The following is a 22144-nucleotide window of genomic DNA, read 5'->3' as shown; positions in this document are numbered from 1 at the left end:
CATGGCCCCTCACCCCCTCCTCCCCATCTCTAACCTCCTCCAGCCCCTACAATTCTCATCCTCCGGTTCAAATCCCTCCATGGCCCCTCACCCCCTCCCTCCCTATCTCTAACCTCCTCCAGCCCCTCCAATTCTCATCCTCCGGTTCAAATCCCTCCATGGCACCTCACCCCCTCCCTCCCCATCTCTAACCTCCTCCAGCCCCTACAATTCTCATCCTCCGGTTCAACTCCCTCCAAGCCCCCTCCCTCCCTATCTCTGTAACCTCCTCCTGTTCAAATCCCTCATTGGCCCCTCACCCCCTCCCTCCCTAGCTCTGTAACCTCCTCCATGCCCCTCCAATTCTCACCCTCCTGTTCAAATCCCTCCATGGCCCCTTGTCCTCCCTCCCCATCTCTGTAACCTCCTCCAGCCCCTACAATTCTCATCCTCCTGTTCAAATCCCTCCATCGCCACCTCCTCCCCATCTCTGTAACCTCCTCCAGCCCCTACAATTCTCATCCTCCTGTTCAAATCCCTCCATCGCCACCTCCTCCCCATCTCTGTAACCTCCTCCAGCCTCTACAATTCTCATCCTCCTGTTCAAATCCCTCCGTGGCCCATCACCCTCCGCACTCCCTCCCCATCTCTGTAACCTCCTGCAGCCCCTACAATTCTCATCCTCCTGTTCAAATCCCTCCATGGCCCCTCACCCCCTCCCTCCCTATCTCTGTAACCTCCTCCAGCCCCTACAATTCTCATCCTCCTGTTCAAATCCCTTCATGGCCCCTCACCCCCTCCCTCCCTATCTCTGTAACCTCCTCCAGCCCCTACAATTCTCATCCTCCTGTTCAAAACCCTCCATGGCCCCTCACCCCCTCCTCCCCATCTCTAACCTCCTCCAGCCCCTACAATTCTCATCCCCCTGTTCAAATCCCTCCATGGCCCCTCACCCCCTCCTCCCCATCTCTAACCTCCTCCAGCCCCTACAATTCTCATCCTCCGGTTCAAATCCCTCCATGGCCCCACACCCCCTCCTCCCCATCTCTAACCTCCTCCAGCCCCGACAATTCTCATCCTCCTGTTCAAATCCCTCCATGGCCCCTCACCCCCTCCTCCCCATCTCTAACCTCCTCCAGCCCCTACAATTCTCATCCTCCGGTTCAAATCCCTCCATGGCCCCTCACCCCCTCCCTCCCTATCTCTAACCTCCTCCAGCCCCTCCAATTCTCATCCTCCGGTTCAAATCCCTCCATGGCACCTCACCCCCTCCCTCCCCATCTCTAACCTCCTCCAGCCCCTACAATTCTCATCCTCCGGTTCAACTCCCTCCATGCCCCCTCCCTCCCTATCTCTGTAACCTCCTCCTGTTCAAATCCCTCATTGGCCCCTCACCCCCTCCCTCCCTAGCTCTGTAACCTCCTCCATGCCCCTCCAATTCTCACCCTCCTGTTCAAATCCCTCCATGGCCCCTTGTCCTCCCTCCCCATCTCTGTAACCTCCTCCAGCCCCTACAATTCTCATCCTCCTGTTCAAATCCCTCCATCGCCACCTCCTCCCCATCTCTGTAACCTCCTCCAGCCCCTACAATTCTCATCCTCCTGTTCAAATCCCTCCATCGCCACCTCCTCCCCATCTCTGTAACCTCCTCCAGCCTCTACAATTCTCATCCTCCTGTTCAAATCCCTCCGTGGCCCATCACCCTCCGCACTCCCTCCCCATCTCTGTAACCTCCTCCAGCCCCTACAATTCTCATCCCCCTGTTCAAATCCCTCCATGGCCCCTCACCCCCTCCTCCCCATCTCTAACCTCCTCCAGCCCCTACAATTCTCATCCTCCGGTTCAAATCCCTCCATGGCCCCACACCCCCTCCTCCCCATCTCTAACCTCCTCCAGCCCCTACAATTCTCATCCTCCTGTTCAAATCCCTCCATGGCCCATCACCCTCCGCACTCCCTCCCCATCTCTGTAACCTCCTCCAGCCCCTACAATTCTCATCCTCCTGTTCAAATCCCTCCATCGCCACCTCCTTCCCATCTCTGTAACCTCCTGCAGCCCCTACAATTCTCATCCTCCTGTTCAAATCCCTCCGTGGCCCATCACCCTCCGCACTCCCTCCCCATCTCTGGAACCTTCTGCAGCCCCTTAAAACTTTCCAAGATCTCTATGCTCCTCCAATTCCGACCACCTGAGTATCCCCCGATTTCCATCACTCTGCCATTGTCTGCCATACCTTCAGCTTCCATGGGGTGTCTGTCTGTCTGTGATGTCCTAATATTAGGATAGCATAAGGAAAAAAAGGAGGCTGATGGCAGATTCAGGTGGCTGGAAACAGCGGAGGCCCTCGAGGAGTATCGAAAGTGTAGGGGGTACTTAAAAAGTAATTAGGAGAGCGAAGAGGATGCATGGAAAGACACTGGCGGGCAAGATGAGGGAAAAACCCAAGGCGTTTTATAATTATATTAAGAGAAAGAGTAGGGCCCAGTTCGGACCAAAGTGGCAATCTGTGTGTGGAGCCGGAGGACGTAGGTGAGGATTTAAATGATTACTTTTCCTCTGTGTTCACGATGGAGAAGGATGATGTAGGTGTAGAGATCAGGGAGGGGGATTGTGATATACTCGAACAAATTAGCATTGAAAGGGAGGAGGTATTAAGGGTTTCAGCGGGCTTAAAAGTGGATAAATCCCCAGGCCCAGATAAGACGTATCCCAAGCTGTTAAGTTTTTTTTTATTCATTCATGGGATGTGGGTGTCGCTGGCCAGGCCAGCATTTATTGCCCATCCCTAATTGCCTTTGAGAAGGTGGTGGTGAGGCAAGGGAGGAGATTGCAGGGGCTCTGACACAAATTTTCAAATCCTCTCTGGCCACAGGAGAGGTGCCAGAAGACTGGAGGACAGTGAATGTGGTACCATTATTCAAGAAGGGTAGCAGGGATAAACCAGGTAATTACAGGTCAGTGAGTCTAACATCAGTGGTTGGGAAACTATTGGAAAAAAGACACGTATCAGCATGGCTTTGTTGGAGAGATCATGTCGAACTAACATGATTGAATTTTTCGAGGAGGTGACCAGATGTGTAGATGAGGGTCAAGCAGTTGATGTAGTCGACATGGACTTCAGTAAAGCTTTTGATAAGGTCCCGCATGCGAGATTGGTTAAGAAGGTAAGAGCCCATGGGATCCAGGGCAATTTGGCAAAGTGGATCCAAAATTGGCTTAGTGGCAGGAGGCAGAGGGTAATGGTCGAGGGTTGTTTCTGCAAGTGGAACAAGGGATCGGTGCTGGAACCCTTGCTGTTTGTAGTGTGCATTAATGATTTAGACGTGAATATAGGAGGTATGATCAGAAAGTTTGCAGATGACACAAAAATTGGCAGTGTCGTAAATAGTGAGGAGGAAAGCCTTAGATTACAGGATGATAGAGATGGGCTGGTAAGATGGGCGGAGCAGTGGCAAATGGAATTTAATCCTGAGAAGTGTGAGGTGATGCATTTTGGGAGGACTAACAAGGCAAGGGAATATACAATGGATGGTAGGACCCTAGGAAGTACAGAGGGTCAGAGGGACCTCGGTGTACTTGTCCATAGATCACTGAAGGCAGCAGCACAGGTAGATAAGGTGGTTAGGAAGGCATATGGGATACTTGCCTTTATTAGCCAAGGCATAGAATATAAGAGCAGGGAGGTTATGATGGAGCTGTATAAAACGTTAGTTAGGCCACAGCTGGAGTACTGTGTACAGTTCTGGGCACCACACTATAGGAAGGATGTGATTGCACTGGAGAGGGTGTAGAGGAGATTCACCAGGATGTTGCCTGGGCTGGAGCATTTCAGCTATGAAGAGAGACTGAAAAGGCTAGGGTTGTTTTCCTTAGAGCAGAGAAGGCTGAGGGGGGGGACCTGATTGAGGTATACAAAATTATGAGGGGCATAGATAGGGTAGACAGCAAGAGACTTTTTCCCTTGGCGGAGGGGTCAATAACCAGGGGGCATAGATTTCAGGTAAAGGGAAGGAGGTTTAGAGGGGATTTGAGGAAACAGTTTTTCACCCAGAGGGTGGTTGGAGTCTGGAACACACTGCCTGAAGAGGTGACAGAGATAGGAACCCTCACAACATTTAAGAAGTATTTAGATGAGCACTTGAAATGCCATAACATACAAGGCGATGGGCCAAGTGCTGGAAAATGGGATTAGAATAGTTAGGTGCTTGATGGCTGGAGCAGACGTGATGGGCCGAAGGGCCTGTTTCTGTGCTGTATAACTCTATGACTCTAATATTGTGTTTTATTATGTTAAAGGCTCAGTATATATGTAAGTTGTTGTAACTCTCTTCCTCACACACTCACTCTCTCTCTCTCTCTCTCTCTCACACTCACACAGCTGAAGAAGGATTACCTGGATGGTGTCGGCGACACTCTGGACCTGGTTGTAATTGGAGCTTACCACGGGAAGGGCAAGAGGACTGGAATGTACGGGGGCTTCCTATTGGCCTGTTATGAGGAGGACAGTGAAGAGTTTCAAACCATCTGCAAGGTGGGAGTGACAGGTCAGGGCAGGGGAGGCTGTGCTGGCTTCATTGTCTGCAGAAAAGTGGGATGATCCCATTCTATCAATCTTCACTGTCCCCTTTCCCTGACTCTAATACCCCTCCTATAATGGGGTATCCAGAACTCTACCCTCCCATTCTATCAATCTTCACTGTCCCCTTGCCTGACTCTTAATACCCCTCCTATAATGGGGTATCCAGAACTCTACCCTCCCACTCTATCAATCTTCACTGTCCCCTTGCCTGACTCTTAATACCCCTCCTATAATGGGGTATCCAGAACTCTACCCTCCCATTCTATCAATCTTCACTGACCCCTTTCCCTGGCTCTAATACCCCTCCCATAATGAGGTATCCAGAACTCTACCCTCCCATTCTATCAATCTTCACTGTCCCCTTTCCCTGACTCTAATACCCCTCCTATAATGGGGTATCCAGAACACTACCCTCCCATTCTATCAATCATCACTGCCCCCTCTCCCTGACTCTAATACCCCTCCATTAATAGGTATCCAGAACTCTACCCTCCCATTCTATCAATCATCACTGTCCCCTCTCCCTGACTCTAATACCCCTCCTATAATGAGGTATCCAGAACTCTACCCTCCCATTCTATCAATCTTCACTGTCCCCTTTCCCTGACTCTAATACCCCTCCTATAATAGGGTATCCAGAACTCTACCCTCTCATTCTATCAATCATCACTGTCCCCTTTCCCTGACTCTAATACCCCTCCGATAATGAGGTGTCCAGAACTCTACCCTCCCATTCTATCAATCATCACTGTCCCCTTTCCCTGACTCTAATACCCCTCCGATAATGAGGTGTCCAGAACTCTACCCTCCCATTCTATCAATCATCACTGTCCCCTTTCCCTGACTCTAATACCCCTCCCATAATGAGGTATCCAGAACTCTACCCTCCCATTCTATCAATCTTCACTGTCCCCTTTCCCTGACTCTAATACCCCTCCGATAATGAGGTGTCCAGAACTCTACCCTCCCATTCTATCAATCATCACTGTCCCCTTTCCCTGACTCTAATACCCCTCCTATAATGAGGTGTCCAGAACTCTACCCTCCCATTCTATCAATCATCACTGTCCCCTTTCCCTGACTCTAATACCCCTCCGATAATGAGGTGTCCAGAACTCTACCCTCCCATTCTATCAATCATCACTGTCCCCTTTCCCTGACTCTAATACCCCTCCTATAATGAGGTGTCCAGAACTCTACCCTCCCATTCTATCAATCATCACTGTCCCCTTTCCCTGACTCTAATACCCCTCCTATAATAGGGTATCCAGAACTCTACCCTCCCATTCTATCAATCTTCACTGTCCCCTTTCCCTGACTCTAATACCCCTCCTATAATGAGGTATCCAGAACTCTACCCTCCCATTCTATCAATCTTCACTGTCCCCTTGCCTGACTCTTAATACCCCTCCTATAACGGGGTATCCAGAACTCTACCCTCCCATTCTATCAATCTTCACTGTCCCCTTACCTGACTCTTAATACCCCTCCTATAATGGGGTATCCAGAACTCTACCCTCCCATTCTATCAATCTTCACTGACCCCTTTCCCTGGCTCTAATACCCCTCCCATAATGAGGTATCCAGAACTCTACCCTCCCATTCTATCAATCTTCACTGTCCCCTTTCCCTGACTCTAATACCCCTCCTATAATGGGGTATCCAGAACACTACCCTCCCATTCTATCAATCTTCACTGCCCCCTTTCCTGACTCTAATACCCCTCCTATAATGGGGTATCCAGAACTCTACCCTCCCACTCCATCAATCATCACTGACCCCTTTCCTGACTCTATTACCCCTCCTATAATGAGGTATCCAGAACACTACCCTCTCATTCTATCAATCATCACTGACCCCTTTCCTGACTCTATTACCCCTCCTATAATGAGGTATCCAGAACACTACCCTCCCATTCTATCAATCTTCACTGTCCCCTTTCCCTGACTCTATTACCCCTCCTATAATGAGGTATCCAGAACACTACCCTCTCATTCTATCAATCATCACTGACCCCTTTCCTGACTCTATTACCCCTCCTATAATGGGGTATCCAGAACACTACCCTCCCATTCTATCAATCTTCACTGTCCCCTTTCCCTGACTCTATTACCCCTCCTATAAAGGGGTATCCAGAACACTACCCTCTCATTCTATCAATCTTCACTGCCCCCTTGCCTGACTCTTAATACCCCTCCTATAATGAGGTATCCAGAACACTACCCTCTCATTCTATCAATCATCACTGACCCCTTTCCTGACTCTAATACCCCTCCTAGAATGAGGTATCCAGAACTCTACCCTCCCATTCTATCAATCTTCACTGCCCCATTTCCCTGACTCTATTACCCCTCCTATAATGAGGTATCCAGAACTCTACCCTCTCATTCTATCAATCTTCACTGCCCCCTTTCCTTGGCATTCGACCCCCCAACCCCTTTCTTTGGTTTCAGACTGTGATGTGCCTGTTATCTCTGCCTCTGGCCCACACTGCCTCCAGGTCTGTGTGAATATCCAGACTGTGATATATCTGTCATAAGTATATTAAGGGCATGAGGATAACCAAAGAGAGAGTTGTACCCATTAAGAACCAATGTGGCAATTGATGTGTGGAGCCTGAGGACAAAGGTGAGGTTTTAAATGACTACTTTTCATCTGTGTTCACAGTGGAGAAGGACGATGTAGGTTTAGAGATCAGGGAGGGGGATTGTGATATACTTGAACAAATTAGCATTGAGAGGGAGGAAATATTAGATGTTTTAGCGGACATAAAAGTGGATAAATCCCCAGGCCCAGATGAGATGTACCCCAGGCTGTTATGTGAGGCAAAGGAGGAGATAGTAGGGGCTTTGACACAAATTTTCTAATCCTCTCTGGCCACAGGAGAGGTACCAGAAGACTGGAGGACAGTGAATGTTGTCCCATTATTCAAGAAGGGTAGTATGGATAAACCAGGTAATTACAGGTCAAGTGAGTCTAACATCAGTGGTTGGGAAACTATTGGAAAAATTTCTGAGGGACAGGATTAATCTCCACTTGGAGAGGCAGGGTTGAATCAGGGATAGTCAGCAGGGCTTTGTCAGGGGGAGATCGTGTCTGACTAACTTGATTGAATTTTTTGAAGTGGTGACTAGATGTGTAGATGAGGGTAAATGCAGTTGATGTAGTCTACATGGATTTCAGTAAGGCTTTTGATAAGGTCCCGCATGGGAGATTGGTTAAGAAGGTAGGAGCCCATGAGATCCAGGGCAATTTGACAAATTGGATCCAAAATTGGCTGAGCGGCAGGAGGTAGAGGGTGATGGTCAAGGGTTGTTTTTGCGATTGGAAACCTGTGACCAGTGGTGTACCACAGGGATCGGTACTGTTTGTAATGTACATTAATGATTTAGACGTGAGTATCGGAGGTATGATCAGTAAGTTCGCAGATGACACGAAAATTGGTGGTGTTGTAAATAGTGAGGAAAGCCTTCGATTACAGGATGATAGAGATGGGCTGGTAAGATGGGCAGAGCTGTGGCAAATGGAATTTAATCCTGATAAGTGTGAGGTGATGCATTTTGGGAGGACTAACAAGGCAAGGGAATATACAATGGATGGTAGGACCCTAGGAAGTACAGAGGGTCAGAGAGACCTTGGTGTACTTGTCCAAAGATCACTGAAGGCAGCAGCACAGGTAGATAAGGTGGTTAGGAAAGCATATGGGATACTTGCCTTTATTAGCCAAGGCATAGAATATAAGAGCAGGGAGGTTATGATGGAGCTGTATAAAACACTAGTAAGGCCACAGGTGGAGTACTGTGTACAGTTCTGGGCACCACACTAGAGGAAGGTTGTGATTGCACTGGAGAGGGTGCAGAGGAGATTCACCAGGATGTTGCCTGGGCTGGAGCATTTCAGCTATGAAGAGAGACTGGAAAGGCTAGGGTTGTTTTCCTTAGAGTAGAGAAGGCTGAGGGGGGAAACCTGATTGAGGTATACAAAATTATGAGGGGCATTGATAGGAGGAAATTTTTTCCTTTTTTTAATTTAGAGATACAGCACTGAAGCAGGCCCTTCAGCCCACCGAGTCTGTGCCAACCAACAACCACCCATTTAGTTTAGATTAGTTTAGTTTAGAGATACAGCACTGAAACAGGCCCTTCGGCCCACCGAGTCTGTGCCAACCAACAACCACCCATTTATACTAATCCTATATGAATCCCATACTCCCTACCACATCTCCACCTATCTCCTACCACCTACCTACACTAGGGGCAATTGACAATGGCCAATTTACCTATCAACCTGCAGGTCTTTGGCTGTGGGAGGAAACCGGAGCACCCAGCAGAAACCCACACGGTCACAGGGAGAACTTGCAAACTCCGCACAGGCAGGACCCAGAACTGAACCCGGGTCGCCAGAGCTGTGAGGCTGCAGTGCTAACCACTGTGCCACCCCTAGCGGAGGGGTCAATGACCAGGGGGCATGGATTTAGGGTAAGGGGCAGGAGGTTTGGGGGAGATTTGAGGAAACATTTTTTCACCCAGAGGGTGGTTGAAATCTGGAACACACTGCCTCATGGGGTGGTAGAGGCAGGAACCCTAACAACATTTATGAAGTATTTAGATGAGCACTTGAAACACCACAACATACAGGGCTACGGGCCCAGTGCTGGAATATAGGATTAGAATAGTTGGGTGCTGTATGGCCGGCACAGACACGATGGGCCGAAGGGCCTGTTTCTGTTCTGTATGACTCTATGTTATCTCTGCCTCTGGCCCACGCTGTCTCCAGATCTGTGTGAATATCCAGGGTGTGATGTGTCTGTTATCTCTGTCTCTGACCCACACTGTCTCCAGATCTGTGTGAATATCCAGGGTGTGATGTGTGTGTTATCTCTGCCTCTGACCCACACTGTCTCCAGATCTGTGTGAATATCCAGGGTGTGATGTGTGTGTTATCTCTGTCTCTGACCCACACTGTCTCCAGATCTGTGTGAATATCCAGGGTGTGATGTGTGTGTTATCTCTGCCTCTGACCCACACTGTCTCCAGATCTGTGTGAATATCCAGGGTGTGATGTGTGTGTTATCTCTGTCTCTGACCCACACTGTCTCCAGATCTGTGTGAATATCCAGGGTGTGATGTGTGTGTTAACTCTGCCTCTGGCCCACGCTGTCTCCAGATCTGTGTGAATATCCAGGGTGTGATGTGTGTGTTATCTCTGTCTCTGACCCACGCTGTCTCCAGATCTGTGTGAATATCCAGGGTGTGATGTGTGTGTTATCTCTGTCTCTGACCCACTCTGTCTCCAGATCTGTGTGAATATCCAGGGTGTGATGTGTGTGTTATCTCTGTCTCTGACCCACGCTGTCTCCAGATCTGTGTGAATATCCAGGGTGTGATGTGTGTGTTATCTCTGTCTCTGACCCACGCTGTCTCCAGATCTGTGTGAATATCCAGGGTGTGATGTGTCTGTTATCTCTGTCTCTGACCCACACTGTCTCCAGATCGGTGTGAATATCCAGGGTGTGATGTGTCTGTTATCTCTGTCTCTGACCCACGCTGTCTCCAGATCTGTGTGAATATCCAGGGTGTGATGTGTCTGTTATCTCTGTCTCTGACCCACACTGTCTCCAGATCTGTGTGAATATCCAGGGTGTGATGTGTGTGTTATCTCTGTCTCTGACCCACACTGTCTCCAGATCTGTGTGAATATCCAGGGTGTGATGTGTGTGTTATCTCTGTCTCTGACCCACACTGTCTCCAGATCGGTGTGAATATCCAGGGTGTGATGTGTCTGTTATCTCTGTCTCTGACCCACACTGTCTCCAGATCTGTGTGAATATCCAGGGTGTGATGTGTCTGTTATCTCTGTCTCTGACCCACACTGTCTCCAGATCTCTGTGAATACCCAGGGTGTGATGTGTCTGTTATCTCTGTCTCTGACCCACACTGTCTCCAGATCTGTGTGAATATCCAGGGTGTGATGTGTCTGTTATCTCTGTCTCTGACCCACACTGTCTCCAGATCTGTGTGAATATCCAGGGTGTGATGTGTCTGTTATCTCTGTCTCTGACCCACACTGTCTCCAGATCTGTGTGAATATCCAGGGTGTGATGTGTCTGTTATCTCTGTCTCTGACCCACACTGTCTCCAGATCTGTGTGAATATCCAGGGTGTGATGTGTGTGTTATCTCTGGCTCTGACCCACACTGTCTCCAGATCTGTGTGAATATCCAGGGTGTGATGTGTCTGTTATCTCTGTCTCTGACCCACACTGTCTCCCGATCTGTGTGAATATCCAGGGTGTGATGTGTGTGTTATCTCGGTCTCTGACCCACGCTGTCTCCAGATCTGTGTGAATATCCAGGGTGTGATGTGTGTGTTATCTCTGTCTCTGACCCACACTGTCTCCAGATCTCTGTGAATACCCAGGGTGTGATGTGTGTGTTATCTCTGTCTCTGACCCACGCTGTCTCCAGATCGGTGTGAATATCCAGGGTGTGATGTGTGTGTTATCTCTGCCTCTGACCCACGCTGTCTCCAGATCTGTGTGAATATCCAGGGTGCGATGTGTCTGTTATCTCTGTCTCTGACCCATACTGTCTCCAGAGTGTGATGTGTGTGTTATCTCTGCCTCTGACCCACACTCTCCAGATCTCTGTGAATACCCAGGGTGTGATGTGTGTGTTATCTCTGTCTCTGACCCACGCTGTCTCCAGATCGGTGTGAATATCCAGGGTGTGATGTGTGTGTTATCTCTGCCTCTGACCCACGCTGTCTCCAGATCTGTGTGAATATCCAGGGTGCGATGTGTCTGTTATCTCTGTCTCTGACCCATACTGTCTCCAGATCTGTGTGAATATCCAGGGTGTGATGTGTCTGTTATCTCTGTCTCTGACCCACGCTGTCTCCAGATCTGTGTGAATATCCAGGGTGTGATGTGTGTGTTATCTCTGTCTCTGACCCACGCTGTCTCCAGATCTGTGTGAATATCCAGGGTGTGATGTGTGTGTTATCTCTGTCTCTGACCCACGCTGTCTCCAGATCTGTGTGAATATCCAGGGTGTGATGTGTCTGTTATCTCTGTCTCTGACCCACACTGTCTCCAGATCTGTGTGAATATCCAGGGTGTGATGTGTCTGTTATCTCTGTCTCTGACCCACACTGTCTCCAGATCGGTGTGAATATCCAGGGTGTGATGTGTCTGTTATCTCTGTCTCTGACCCATACTGTCTCCAGATCTGTGTGAATATCCAGGGTGTGATGTGTCTGTTATCTCTGTCTCTGACCCACACTGTCTCCAGATCGGTGTGAATATCCAGGGTGTGATGTGTCTGTTATCTCTGTCTCTGACCCATACTGTCTCCAGATCTGTGTGAATATCCAGGGTGTGATGTGTCTGTTATCTCTGTCTCTGACCCACACTGTCTCCAGATCTGTGTGAATATCCGGGGTGTGATGTGTGTGTTATCTCTGTCTCTGACCCACGCTGTCTCCAGATCTGTGTGAATATCCAGGGTGTGATGTGTGTGTTATCTCTGTCTCTGACCCACGCTGTCTCCAGATCTGTGTGAATATCCGGGGTGTGATGTGTGTGTTATCTCTGTCTCTGACCCACGCTGTCTCCAGATCTGTGTGAATATCCAGGGTGTGATGTGTGTGTTATCTCTGTCTCTGACCCACGCTGTCTCCAGATCTGTGTGAATATCCAGGGTGTGATGTGTCTGTTATCTCTGTCTCTGACCCACACTGTCTCCAGATCTGTGTGAATATCCAGGGTGTGATGTGTCTGTTATCTCTGTCTCTGACCCACACTGTCTCCAGATCTGTGTGAATATCCAGGGTGTGATGTGTCTGTTATCTCTGTCTCTGACCCACACTGTCTCCAGATCGGTGTGAATATCCAGGGTGTGATGTGTCTGTTATCTCTGTCTCTGACCCACACTGTCTCCAGATCTGTGTGAATATCCAGGGTGTGATGTGTCTGTTATCTCTGTCTCTGACCCACACTGTCTCCAGATCGGTGTGAATATCCAGGGTGTGATGTGTCTGTTATCTCTGTCTCTGACCCACACTGTCTCCAGATCTGTGTGAATATCCAGGGTGTGATGTGTCTGTTATCTCTGTCTCTGACCCACACTGTCTCCAGATCTGTGTGAATATCCAGGGTGTGATGTGTGTGTTATCTCTGTCTCTGACCCACACTGACTCCAGATCGGTGTGAATATCCAGGGTGTGATGTGTGTGTTATCTCTGTCTCTGACCCACACTGTCTCCAGATCTGTGTGAATATCCAGGGTGTGATGTGTGTGTTATCTCTGTCTCTGACCCACACTGTCTCCAGATCTGTGTGAATATCCAGGGTGTGATGTGTGTGTTATCTCTGTCTCTGACCCACGCTGTCTCCAGATCGGTGTGAATATCCAGGGTGTGATGTGTCTGTTATCTCTGCCTCTGACCCACACTGTCTCCAGATCTGTGTGAATATCCAGGGTGTGATGTGTGTGTTATCTCTGTCTCTGACCCACGCTGTCTCCAGATCTGTGTGAATATCCAGGGTGTGATGTGTCTGTTATCTCTGCCTCTGACCCACACTGTCTCCAGATCGGTGTGAATATCCAGGGTGTGATGTGTCTGTTATCTCTGCCTCTGACCCACACTGTCTCCAGATCTGTGTGAATATCCAGGGTGTGATGTGTCTGTTATCTCTGCCTCTGGCCCACACTGTCTCCAGATCGGTGTGAATATCCAGGGTGTGATGTGTCTGTTATCTCTGCCTCTGACCCACACTGTCTCCAGATCTGTGTGAATATCCAGGGTGTGATGATGTCTGTTATCTCTGTCTCTGACCCACACTGTCTCCAGATCGGTGTGAATATCCAGGGTGTGATGTGTGTGTTATCTCTGTCTCTGACCCACACTGTCTCCAGATCGGTGTGAATATCCAGGGTGTGATGTGTCTGTTATCTCTGTCTCTGACCCACACTGTCTCCAGATCTGTGTGAATATCCAGGGTGTGATGTGTCTGTTATCTCTGTCTCTGACCCACACTGTCTCCAGATCGGTGTGAATATCCAGGGTGTGATGTGTCTGTTATCTCTGTCTCTGACCCACACTGTCTCCAGATCTGTGTGAATATCCAGGGTGTGATGTGTCTGTTATCTCTGTCTCTGACCCACACTGTCTCCAGATCTGTGTGAATATCCAGGGTGTGATGTGTGTGTTATCTCTGTCTCTGACCCACACTGACTCCAGATCGGTGTGAATATCCAGGGTGTGATGTGTCTGTTATCTCTGCCTCTGACCCACACTGTCTCCAGATCTGTGTGAATATCCAGGGTGTGATGTGTCTGTTATCTCTGCCTCTGACCCACACTGTCTCCAGATCTGTGTGAATATCCAGGGTGTGATGTGTGTGTTATCTCTGTCTCTGACCCACGCTGTCTCCAGATCTGTGTGAATATCCAGGGTGTGATGTGTCTGTTATCTCTGCCTCTGACCCACACTGTCTCCAGATCTGTGTGAATATCCAGGGTGTGATGTGTGTGTTATCTCTGTCTCTGACCCACGCTGTCTCCAGATCTGTGTGAATATCCAGGGTGTGATGTGTCTGTTATCTCTGCCTCTGACCCACACTGTCTCCAGATCGGTGTGAATATCCAGGGTGTGATGTGTCTGTTATCTCTGCCTCTGGCCAACGCTGTCTCCAGATCTGTGTGAATATCCAGGGTGTGATGTGTCTGACATTTCTCTCTCTCTGTTTCCAGATTGGGACTGGTTTCAAAGATGAGGATTTGGAGAAACATGCCGAGTTCTTTAAGGTGAGGCTTGGTGTTCATTGGCACTACAGCCTGTTGCACAGGAACTGGAGGATCCCATTCAGCAACCCCCCCACCCCCAGCCTTGAGCCTGTTGCACAGACTCATAAATGGTTACAGCACAGAAGGAGGCCATTTGGCCTATCATGTCCGTGCTGGCTTTCTGCAAGAGCAACTCACCTCGTCCTACTGCCCTGCCTTTCCCCATAGCCCTGCAATTCTTTCCTCTTCAGATAACAATCCAGTTCTCTCTTAAATGGCTCAATTGAACCTGCCTCCACCACACTCTCAGACAGTGTATTCCAGATCCTAAACACTAACTGAACCTGCCTCCACCACACTCTCAGACAGTGTATTCCAGATCCTAAACACTCACTGAACTGCCTCCACCACACTCTCAGACAGTGTATTCCAGATCGAAAAAACTCACTGAACCTGCCTCCACCACACTCTCAGACAGTGTATTCCAGATCCTAAACACACACTGAACCTGACTCCACCACACTCTCAGACAGTGTATTCCAGATCCTAAACACTCACTGAACCTGCCTCCACCACACTCTCAGACAGTGTATTTCAGATCGAAAAAACTCACTGAACCTGCCTCCACCACACTCTCAGACAGTGTATTCCAGATCGAAAAAACTCACTGAACCTGCCTCCACCACACTCTCAGACAGTGCATTCCAGATCCTAAACACTCACTGAACCTGCCTCCACCACACTCTCAGACAGTGTATTCCAGATCGAAAAAACTCACTGAACCTGCCTCCACCACACTCTCAGACAGTGTATTCCAGATCCTAAACACTCACTGAACCTGCCTCCACCACACTCTCAGACAGTGTATTCCAGATCCTAAACACTCACTGAACCTGCCTCCACCACACTCTCAGACAGTGTATTCCAGATCCTAAACACTCACTGAACCTGCCTCCACCACACTCTCAGACAGTGCATTCCAGATCCTAAACACTCACTGAACCTGCCTCCACCACACTCTCAGACAGTGTATTCCAGATCCTAAACACACACTGAACCTGCCTCCACCACACTCTCAGACAGTGTATTCCAGATCCTAAACACTCACTGAACCTGCCTCCACCACACTCTCAGACAGTGTATTCCAGATCCTAAACACACACTGAACCTGCCTCCACCACACTCTCAGACAGTGTATTCCAGATCCTAAACACACACTGAACCTGCCTCCACCACACTCTCAGACAGTGTATTCCAGATCCTAAACACTCACTGAACCTGCCTCCACCACACTCTCAGACAGTGCATTCCAGATCCTAAACACTTACAGCATGATAACATTTTTCCTCCTGTCACTATAGTTTCTTTTTTCAGTTACTTAAATCTGTGCCCTCTGGTTCTCGATCCTCCTACCAATGGGAACAGTTTCTCCCTATCTATTCTGTCCAGACACCTCGATCAAACCTCCTCAACCATCTCTTCTCCAAGGAGTACAGCCCCAGCTTCTCCAGTCTATCCAAGTAACTGGAATTCCTCATCCTTGGGACCATTCTCGTGCATCTTTTCTGTGCTCTCCTTAATGCCTTTACGTTCTTCCTAAAGTGCGGTGCCCAGAACTGGACACACTACTCCAGTTGAGGCCGAACCAGGGTTTTGTACAAGTTTGTCATAAATTCTGTACTTTATGCTCCTATTTTTAAAGCCATCCCCCACCCCTCCCAGTGAGGGGTCAGTCCCCATGGGGCAATCCATCCCCTTCCAGTGAGGGGTCAGTCCCCATGGGGCAATCCATCCCCTCCCAGTGAGGGGTCAGTCCCCATGGGGCAATCCATCCCCTCCCAGTGAGGGGTCAGTCCCCATGGGGCAATCCATCCCCTTCGAGTGAGGGGTCATTCCCCATGGGGCAATCCATCCCCTCCCAGCAAGGGGTCAGTCCCCATGGGGCAATCCATCCCCTCCCAGCAAGGGGTCAGTCCCCATGGGGAAACACGTCTCCCCCAGTGAGGGGTCAGTCCCCATGGGGCAATCCATCCCCTCCCAGCAAGGGGTCAGTCCCCATAGGGAAACACGTCTCCCCCAGCGAGGGGTCAGTCCCCATGGGGCAATCCATCCCCTCCCAGCAAGGGGTCAGTCCCCATGGGGAAACACGTCTCCCCCAGTGAGGGGTCAGTCCCCATAGGGAAACACGTCTCCCCCAGCAAGGGGTCAGTCCCCATGGGGCAATTCATCCCCTCCCAGTGAGGGGTCAGTCCCCATGGGGCAATCCATCCCCTCCCAGTGAGGGGTCAGTCCCCATGGGGCAATCCATCCCCTTCGAGTGAGGGGTCAGTCCCCATGGGGCAATCCATCCCCTTCGAGTGAGGGGTCAGTCCCCATGGGGCAATCCATCCCCTCCCAGTGAGGGGTCAGTCCCCATGGGGCAATCCATCCCCTTCGAGTGAGGGGTCATTCCCCATGGGGCAATCCATCCCCTCCCAGCAAGGGGTCAGTCCCCATGGGGCAATCCATCCCCTCCCAGCAAGGGGTCAGTCCCCATGGGGAAACACGTCTCCCCCAGTGAGGGGTCAGTCCCCATGGGGCAATCCATCCCCTCCCAGCAAGGGGTCAGTCCCCATAGGGAAACACGTCTCCCCCAGCGAGGGGTCAGTCCCCATGGGGCAATCCATCCCCTCCCAGCAAGGGGTCAGTCCCCATGGGGAAACACGTCTCCCCCAGTGAGGGGTCAGTCCCCATAGGGAAACACGTCTCCCCCAGCAAGGGGTCAGTCCCCATGGGGCAATTCATCCCCTCCCAGTGAGGGGTCAGTCCCCATGGGGCAATCCATCCCCTCCCAGTGAGGGGTCAGTCCCCATGGGGCAATCCATCCCCTTCGAGTGAGGGGTCAGTCCCCATGGGGCAATCCATCCCCTTCGAGCGAGGGGTCAGTCCCCATGGGGAAACACGTCTCCCCCAGTGAGGGGTCAGTCCCCATGGGGCATTCTGTCCTCTTCGAGCGAGGGGTCAGTCCCCATGGGGCAATCCATCCCCTCCCAGTGAGGGTTCAGTCCCCATGGGGCATTCTGTCCTCTTCGAGCGAGGGGTCAGTCCACATGGGGTCACCCGTCTTCCCGCCCACCCCCCCCCCCCCTCCCAGCAAGGGGTCAGTCCCCATGGGGCAATCCATCCCCTCCCAGTGAGGGGTCAGTCCCCATGGGGCAATCCATCCCCTCCCAATAGGGGGTCAGTCCCCATGGGGCAATCCATCCCCTCCCAGCAAGGGGTCAGTCCCCATGGGGAAACACATCTCCCCCCCCACCCCCGGCAGCAAAAAGGGTCAGTCCCCATGGGGAAACCCATCTCCCACCCCCCCCCCCCCCCCCCGCAGCAAAAAGGGACAGTCCCCATGGGGAATCCCATCCCCTCAGCCAGTGGTTCCTGACATCACCTCTGATCAGCCTGGCTCTAATTTTAAAGTTGTCCCCCACTTATTCTGGACTCCCACCACTGCCCCCACCCCCCCCAGAGCAAACAGTTTCTCTCTAACTACCCTATCGAATCCTTTAATCATCTTAAACACTTCCATTAGGTCACCCGTTAATCTTCTACACGCGAGGGAGTATAAACAAAGACTCTGCAACCTGGCCCCGTAATTTAACCCTTTCAGCCCCAGGAGCATGCTGGTGACTCTGCATTGTTTCGCCCTGCAAGGCCAGTATCTCATTCCTGAGATGCAGTGTCTGGAACTGAATGCAGTTCCTCCAGCTGGGGTCTAACCAGATCTCTGTAGAGCTGAAACATCACTTTCATCCCTTTGTATTCCAGCTCCCTCCAGCTAAAGGCCGACGTGCCATTAACCTTTCCAATTATTTCTGTACCTGTCTACCAGCTTTGTGTTCATGGACCCCCTAAATCTGTCTCTGCTTCTCCACAGTTCCGAGTGTCTCGCCATTTAGAAAATATTCTGATCAATCGATCTTCGATCCAAAGTGGATCAGCTCACACTTTCCCCACATTGAACACTGTCTGCCTCAGTTTTGCCCATTCCATAATCTGTCAATGTTCCTTTGCAACGTTTCTTTTCATTCTTCCCCTCGTTCCCCCTCTTGCTCCCTTTTGCTCTCGCTCCTTCTCTCCGACCCACACTGGCTCCCTAGATCCCAGTCTCTAACACTTCTCTCTCTCTCTCTGCCAGGATCATGTGATTGAGTGTCCTCGCCCCTATTATCGCTGGATAATTCTGCAGAACCGGATCACTGGTTTGATGCTGTGCAAGTCTGGGAGGTGAAATGTGCTGATCTCTCGATCTCGCCAGTTTACAAGGCAGCGCTGGGACTGGTGAGTGAGGGGACTTGGACTGGGATGGAGGGATAGAGTTCCTGAGAGCAGGGTCAGGGAGGAGGGGGATCCCTCAGGATGGGGAGGAGTGAGTGAGTGGGTGGAGGGGTGTGGCCCCGTTGTGGAGGTTTGGGGGAGGTGGGTCACTTAGTGGATTTGGAGTTATTGCTTTGTTTTAGAGGCTTCCAAACAGTCAGGGAGAAATAGAGGAACAGATATGTAGGCAAATCTCAGAGGTGTAAAAATAATAGGGGATTTCAACTTCCCTACAATCAACAGGATCTGGCCAAAGAAGACTGGGAGCAGCTACTTGTAGGAAAGTCTATATCAGGCCAGTGGGAGTCATTCAAAGAGGAAATTTTTAGTTTAGTTTAGAGATACAGCACTGAAACAGGCCCTTCGGCCCACCGAGTCTGTGCCGACCATCAACCACCCACTTATACTAATCCTACACTAATCCCATATTCCTACCACATCCCCACCTGTCCCTATATTTCCCTACCACCTACCTATACTAGGGGAAATTTTTAACGGCCAATTTACCTACCAACCTGCAAGTCTTTTGGCTTGTGGGAGGAAACCGGAGCACCCGGAGGAAACCCACGCAGACACAGGGAGAACTTGCAAACTCCACACAGGCAGTACCCAGAATTGAACCCGGGTCGCTGGAGCTGTGAGGCTGCGGTGCTAGCCACTGTGCCGCCCCAAATAGTGAGGGTTCAGAGCCAACATGTACCCGTTAAGGTGAAAGGTAGGAATCAAGTCCAGGGAACTCTGGAAGTCAAGGGATATTTTGGATCCGGAAAGAAAAAGGAGGCTTATGGCAGATTCGGAGCCCTGAAAACAGAGGAGGCACTAGGTGGTGGGTGGGGGGGTACATAATAAAAGTAATTAAGAGAGCAAAGAGAGGGGACATGAAAAAACGTTGGCAGGCAAGATAAAGGAAAATCCTAAAATAAAAGCAAAATACTGCAGATGCTGGAAATCTGAAATAAAAACAAGAAATGCTGGAACCACTCAGCAGGTCTGGCAGCATCTGTGGAAAGAGAAACAGAGATAACGTTTCGGATCAGTGACCTTTCATCAGAACTGGCAAAATTAGAAATGTCAAAGGTTATAAGCAAGTGAGGCGGGGGTGGGGCAAGAGATAACAAAGGAGAAGGTGTAGATTGGACAAGGCCACATAGCTGACCAAAAGGTCATGGAGCAAAGGCAAACAATATGTTAATGATGTGTTGAAAGACAAAGCATTAGTACAGATAGGGTGTTAACGGACTGAAGATTGAACAGCAGCAAGTACAAACATGAAAAAAAAACAGTGGGTAAGCAAACTGAACAAACTAAGATGAAATGAAATAAACATAAAAAAGAAAAAATAACAAAAAATGAAAGTAAAATGGGGGGGCCGTCATGCTCTGAAATTATTGAACTCAATGTTCAGTCCGGCAGGCTGTAGTGTGCCTAATCGGTAAATGAGATGCTGTTCCTCGAGTTTGCGTTAATGTTCACTGGAACACTGCAGCAATCCCAGGATAGAGATGAGAGCAGGGGGGAGTGTTGAAATGGAAAATCGTAAGGCGTTTTATAAGTATATTAAGGGCAAGAGGATAAGCAGGGAAAGAGTAGGGCCCATTAGGGACCAAAGTGGCAATCTGTGTGTGGAGCAGGAGGATATAGGTGAGGTTTTAAATGATGCCTTTTCATCTGTGTTCACTATGGAGAAGGACGATGTAGGTGTCGAGATCAGGGAGGGAGATTACGATGTACTTGAATAAATTAACATTGAATGGGAGGGCGTATTAGATGTTTTAGCAGGCTTAGAAGTGGATAAATCCCCAGGCCCAGATGGGATGTATCCCAGGCTGTTATGTGAAGCAAGGCAGGAGATTGCAGAGGTTCTGACACAAATTTTCAGTTCCTCTCTGGCCACAGGAGAGGTGCCAGAGGACTGGAGGACAGTGAATGTGGTACCATTATTCAAGAAGGGTAGCAGGCATAAACCAGGTAATTACAGGTCGGTGAGTCTAACATCAGTGGTTGGGAAACTATTGGAAAAATTTCTGAGGGACAGGATTAATCAGGGATAGTCAGCACTGCTTTGTCAGGGGGAGATCGTGTCTGACTAACTTGATTGAATTTTTCGAGGTGGTGACTAGATGTGTAGATGAGGGTAAAGCAGTTGATGTAGTCTACATGGACTTCAGTAAGGCTTTTGATAAGGTCCCGCATGGGAGATTGGTTAAGAAGGTAAGAGCACATGGGATCCAGGGCAATTTGGCAAAGTGGATCCAAAATTGACTTCGTGGCAGGAGGCAGAGGGTGATGGTCGAGGGTTGTTTTTGCGATTGGAAGCCTGTGACCAGTGGTGTACCACAGGGGTCGGTGCTGGGACCCTTGTTGTTTGTAGTGTACATTAATGATTTGTTCTTTGGCCTCCTTGTCTCGAGAGACAATGTTTGGCCTCCTTGTCTCGAGAGACAATGGGTAAGCGCCTGGAGGTGGTCAGTGGTTTGTGGAGCAGCGCCTGGAGTGGCTATAAAGGCCAATTCTAGAGTGACAGACTCTTCCATAGGTGCTGCAGAATAATTTGTTTGTCGGGGCTGTTACACAGTTGGCTCTCCCCTTGCGCTTCTGCTTTTTTTCCTGCCAACTGCTATGTCTCTTCGACGTGAATATAGGAGGTATGATCAGTAAGTTCGCAGATGACACGAAAATTGGTGGTGTCGTAAATAGTGAGGAGGAAAGCCTTAGATTACAGGATGATAGAGATGGGCTGGTAAGATGGGCAGAGCTGTGGCAAATGGAATTTAATCCTGAGAAGTGTGAGGTGATGCATTTTTGGAGGATTAACAAGGCAAGGGAATATACAATGGATGGTAGGACCATAGGAAGTACAGAGGGTCAGAGAGACCTTGGTGTACTTGTCCAAAGATCACTGAAGGCAGCAGCACAGGTAGATAAGGTGGTTAGGAAGGCATATGGGATACTTGCCTTTATTAGCCAAGGCATAGAATATAAGAGCAGGGAGGTTATGATGGAGCTGTATAAAACACTAGTTAGGCCACCGTTGGAGTACTGTGTACAGTTCTGGGCACCACACTATAGGAAGGATGTGATTGCACTGGAGAGGGTGCAGAGGAGATTCACCAGGATGTTGCCTGGGCTGGAGCATTTCAGCTATGAAGAGAGACTGAAAAGGCTAGGGTTGTTTTCCTTAGAGTAGAGAAGGCTGAGGGGGGGGACCTGATTGAGGTATACAAAATTATGAGGGGCAATGATAGGGTAGACAGCAAGAGACTTTTTCCCTTAGTGGAGGTGTCAATAACCAGGGGGCATAGATTTAAGGTAAGGGGCAGGAGGTTTAGAGGGAATTTGAGGAAACAGTTTTTCACCCAGAGGGTGGTTTGAATCTGGAACACACTGCCTGAAGAGGTGATAGAGGCAGGAACCCTCACAACATTTAAGAAGTATTTAGACGAGCACTT

At 49.7% G+C, this 22144-nt stretch overlaps 1 protein-coding gene across 1 annotated transcript in view; it reads left to right on the top strand.

The window, feature by feature from the left end:
- The window catches only part of LOC137356173 (DNA ligase 1-like), a 55153-nt gene that overhangs the window by 28677 nt on the left and 4332 nt on the right, over positions 1-22144 (top strand). Inside the window, 4 exon segments of the mRNA XM_068022008.1 lie at positions 4358-4510; positions 14313-14366; positions 18517-18550; positions 18553-18659. Of these exon segments, the coding sequence (XP_067878109.1) occupies positions 4358-4510; positions 14313-14366; positions 18517-18550; positions 18553-18659 (348 nt within the window).

This window comes from Heterodontus francisci, chromosome 45 (assembly GCF_036365525.1).
Source record: "Heterodontus francisci isolate sHetFra1 chromosome 45, sHetFra1.hap1, whole genome shotgun sequence".
Classification (NCBI taxonomy): Eukaryota; Metazoa; Chordata; class Chondrichthyes; order Heterodontiformes; family Heterodontidae; genus Heterodontus; species Heterodontus francisci.
The sequence above is the reverse complement of the archived record's forward strand: the minus strand, read 5'-3'. Positions and strand labels throughout refer to the sequence as shown.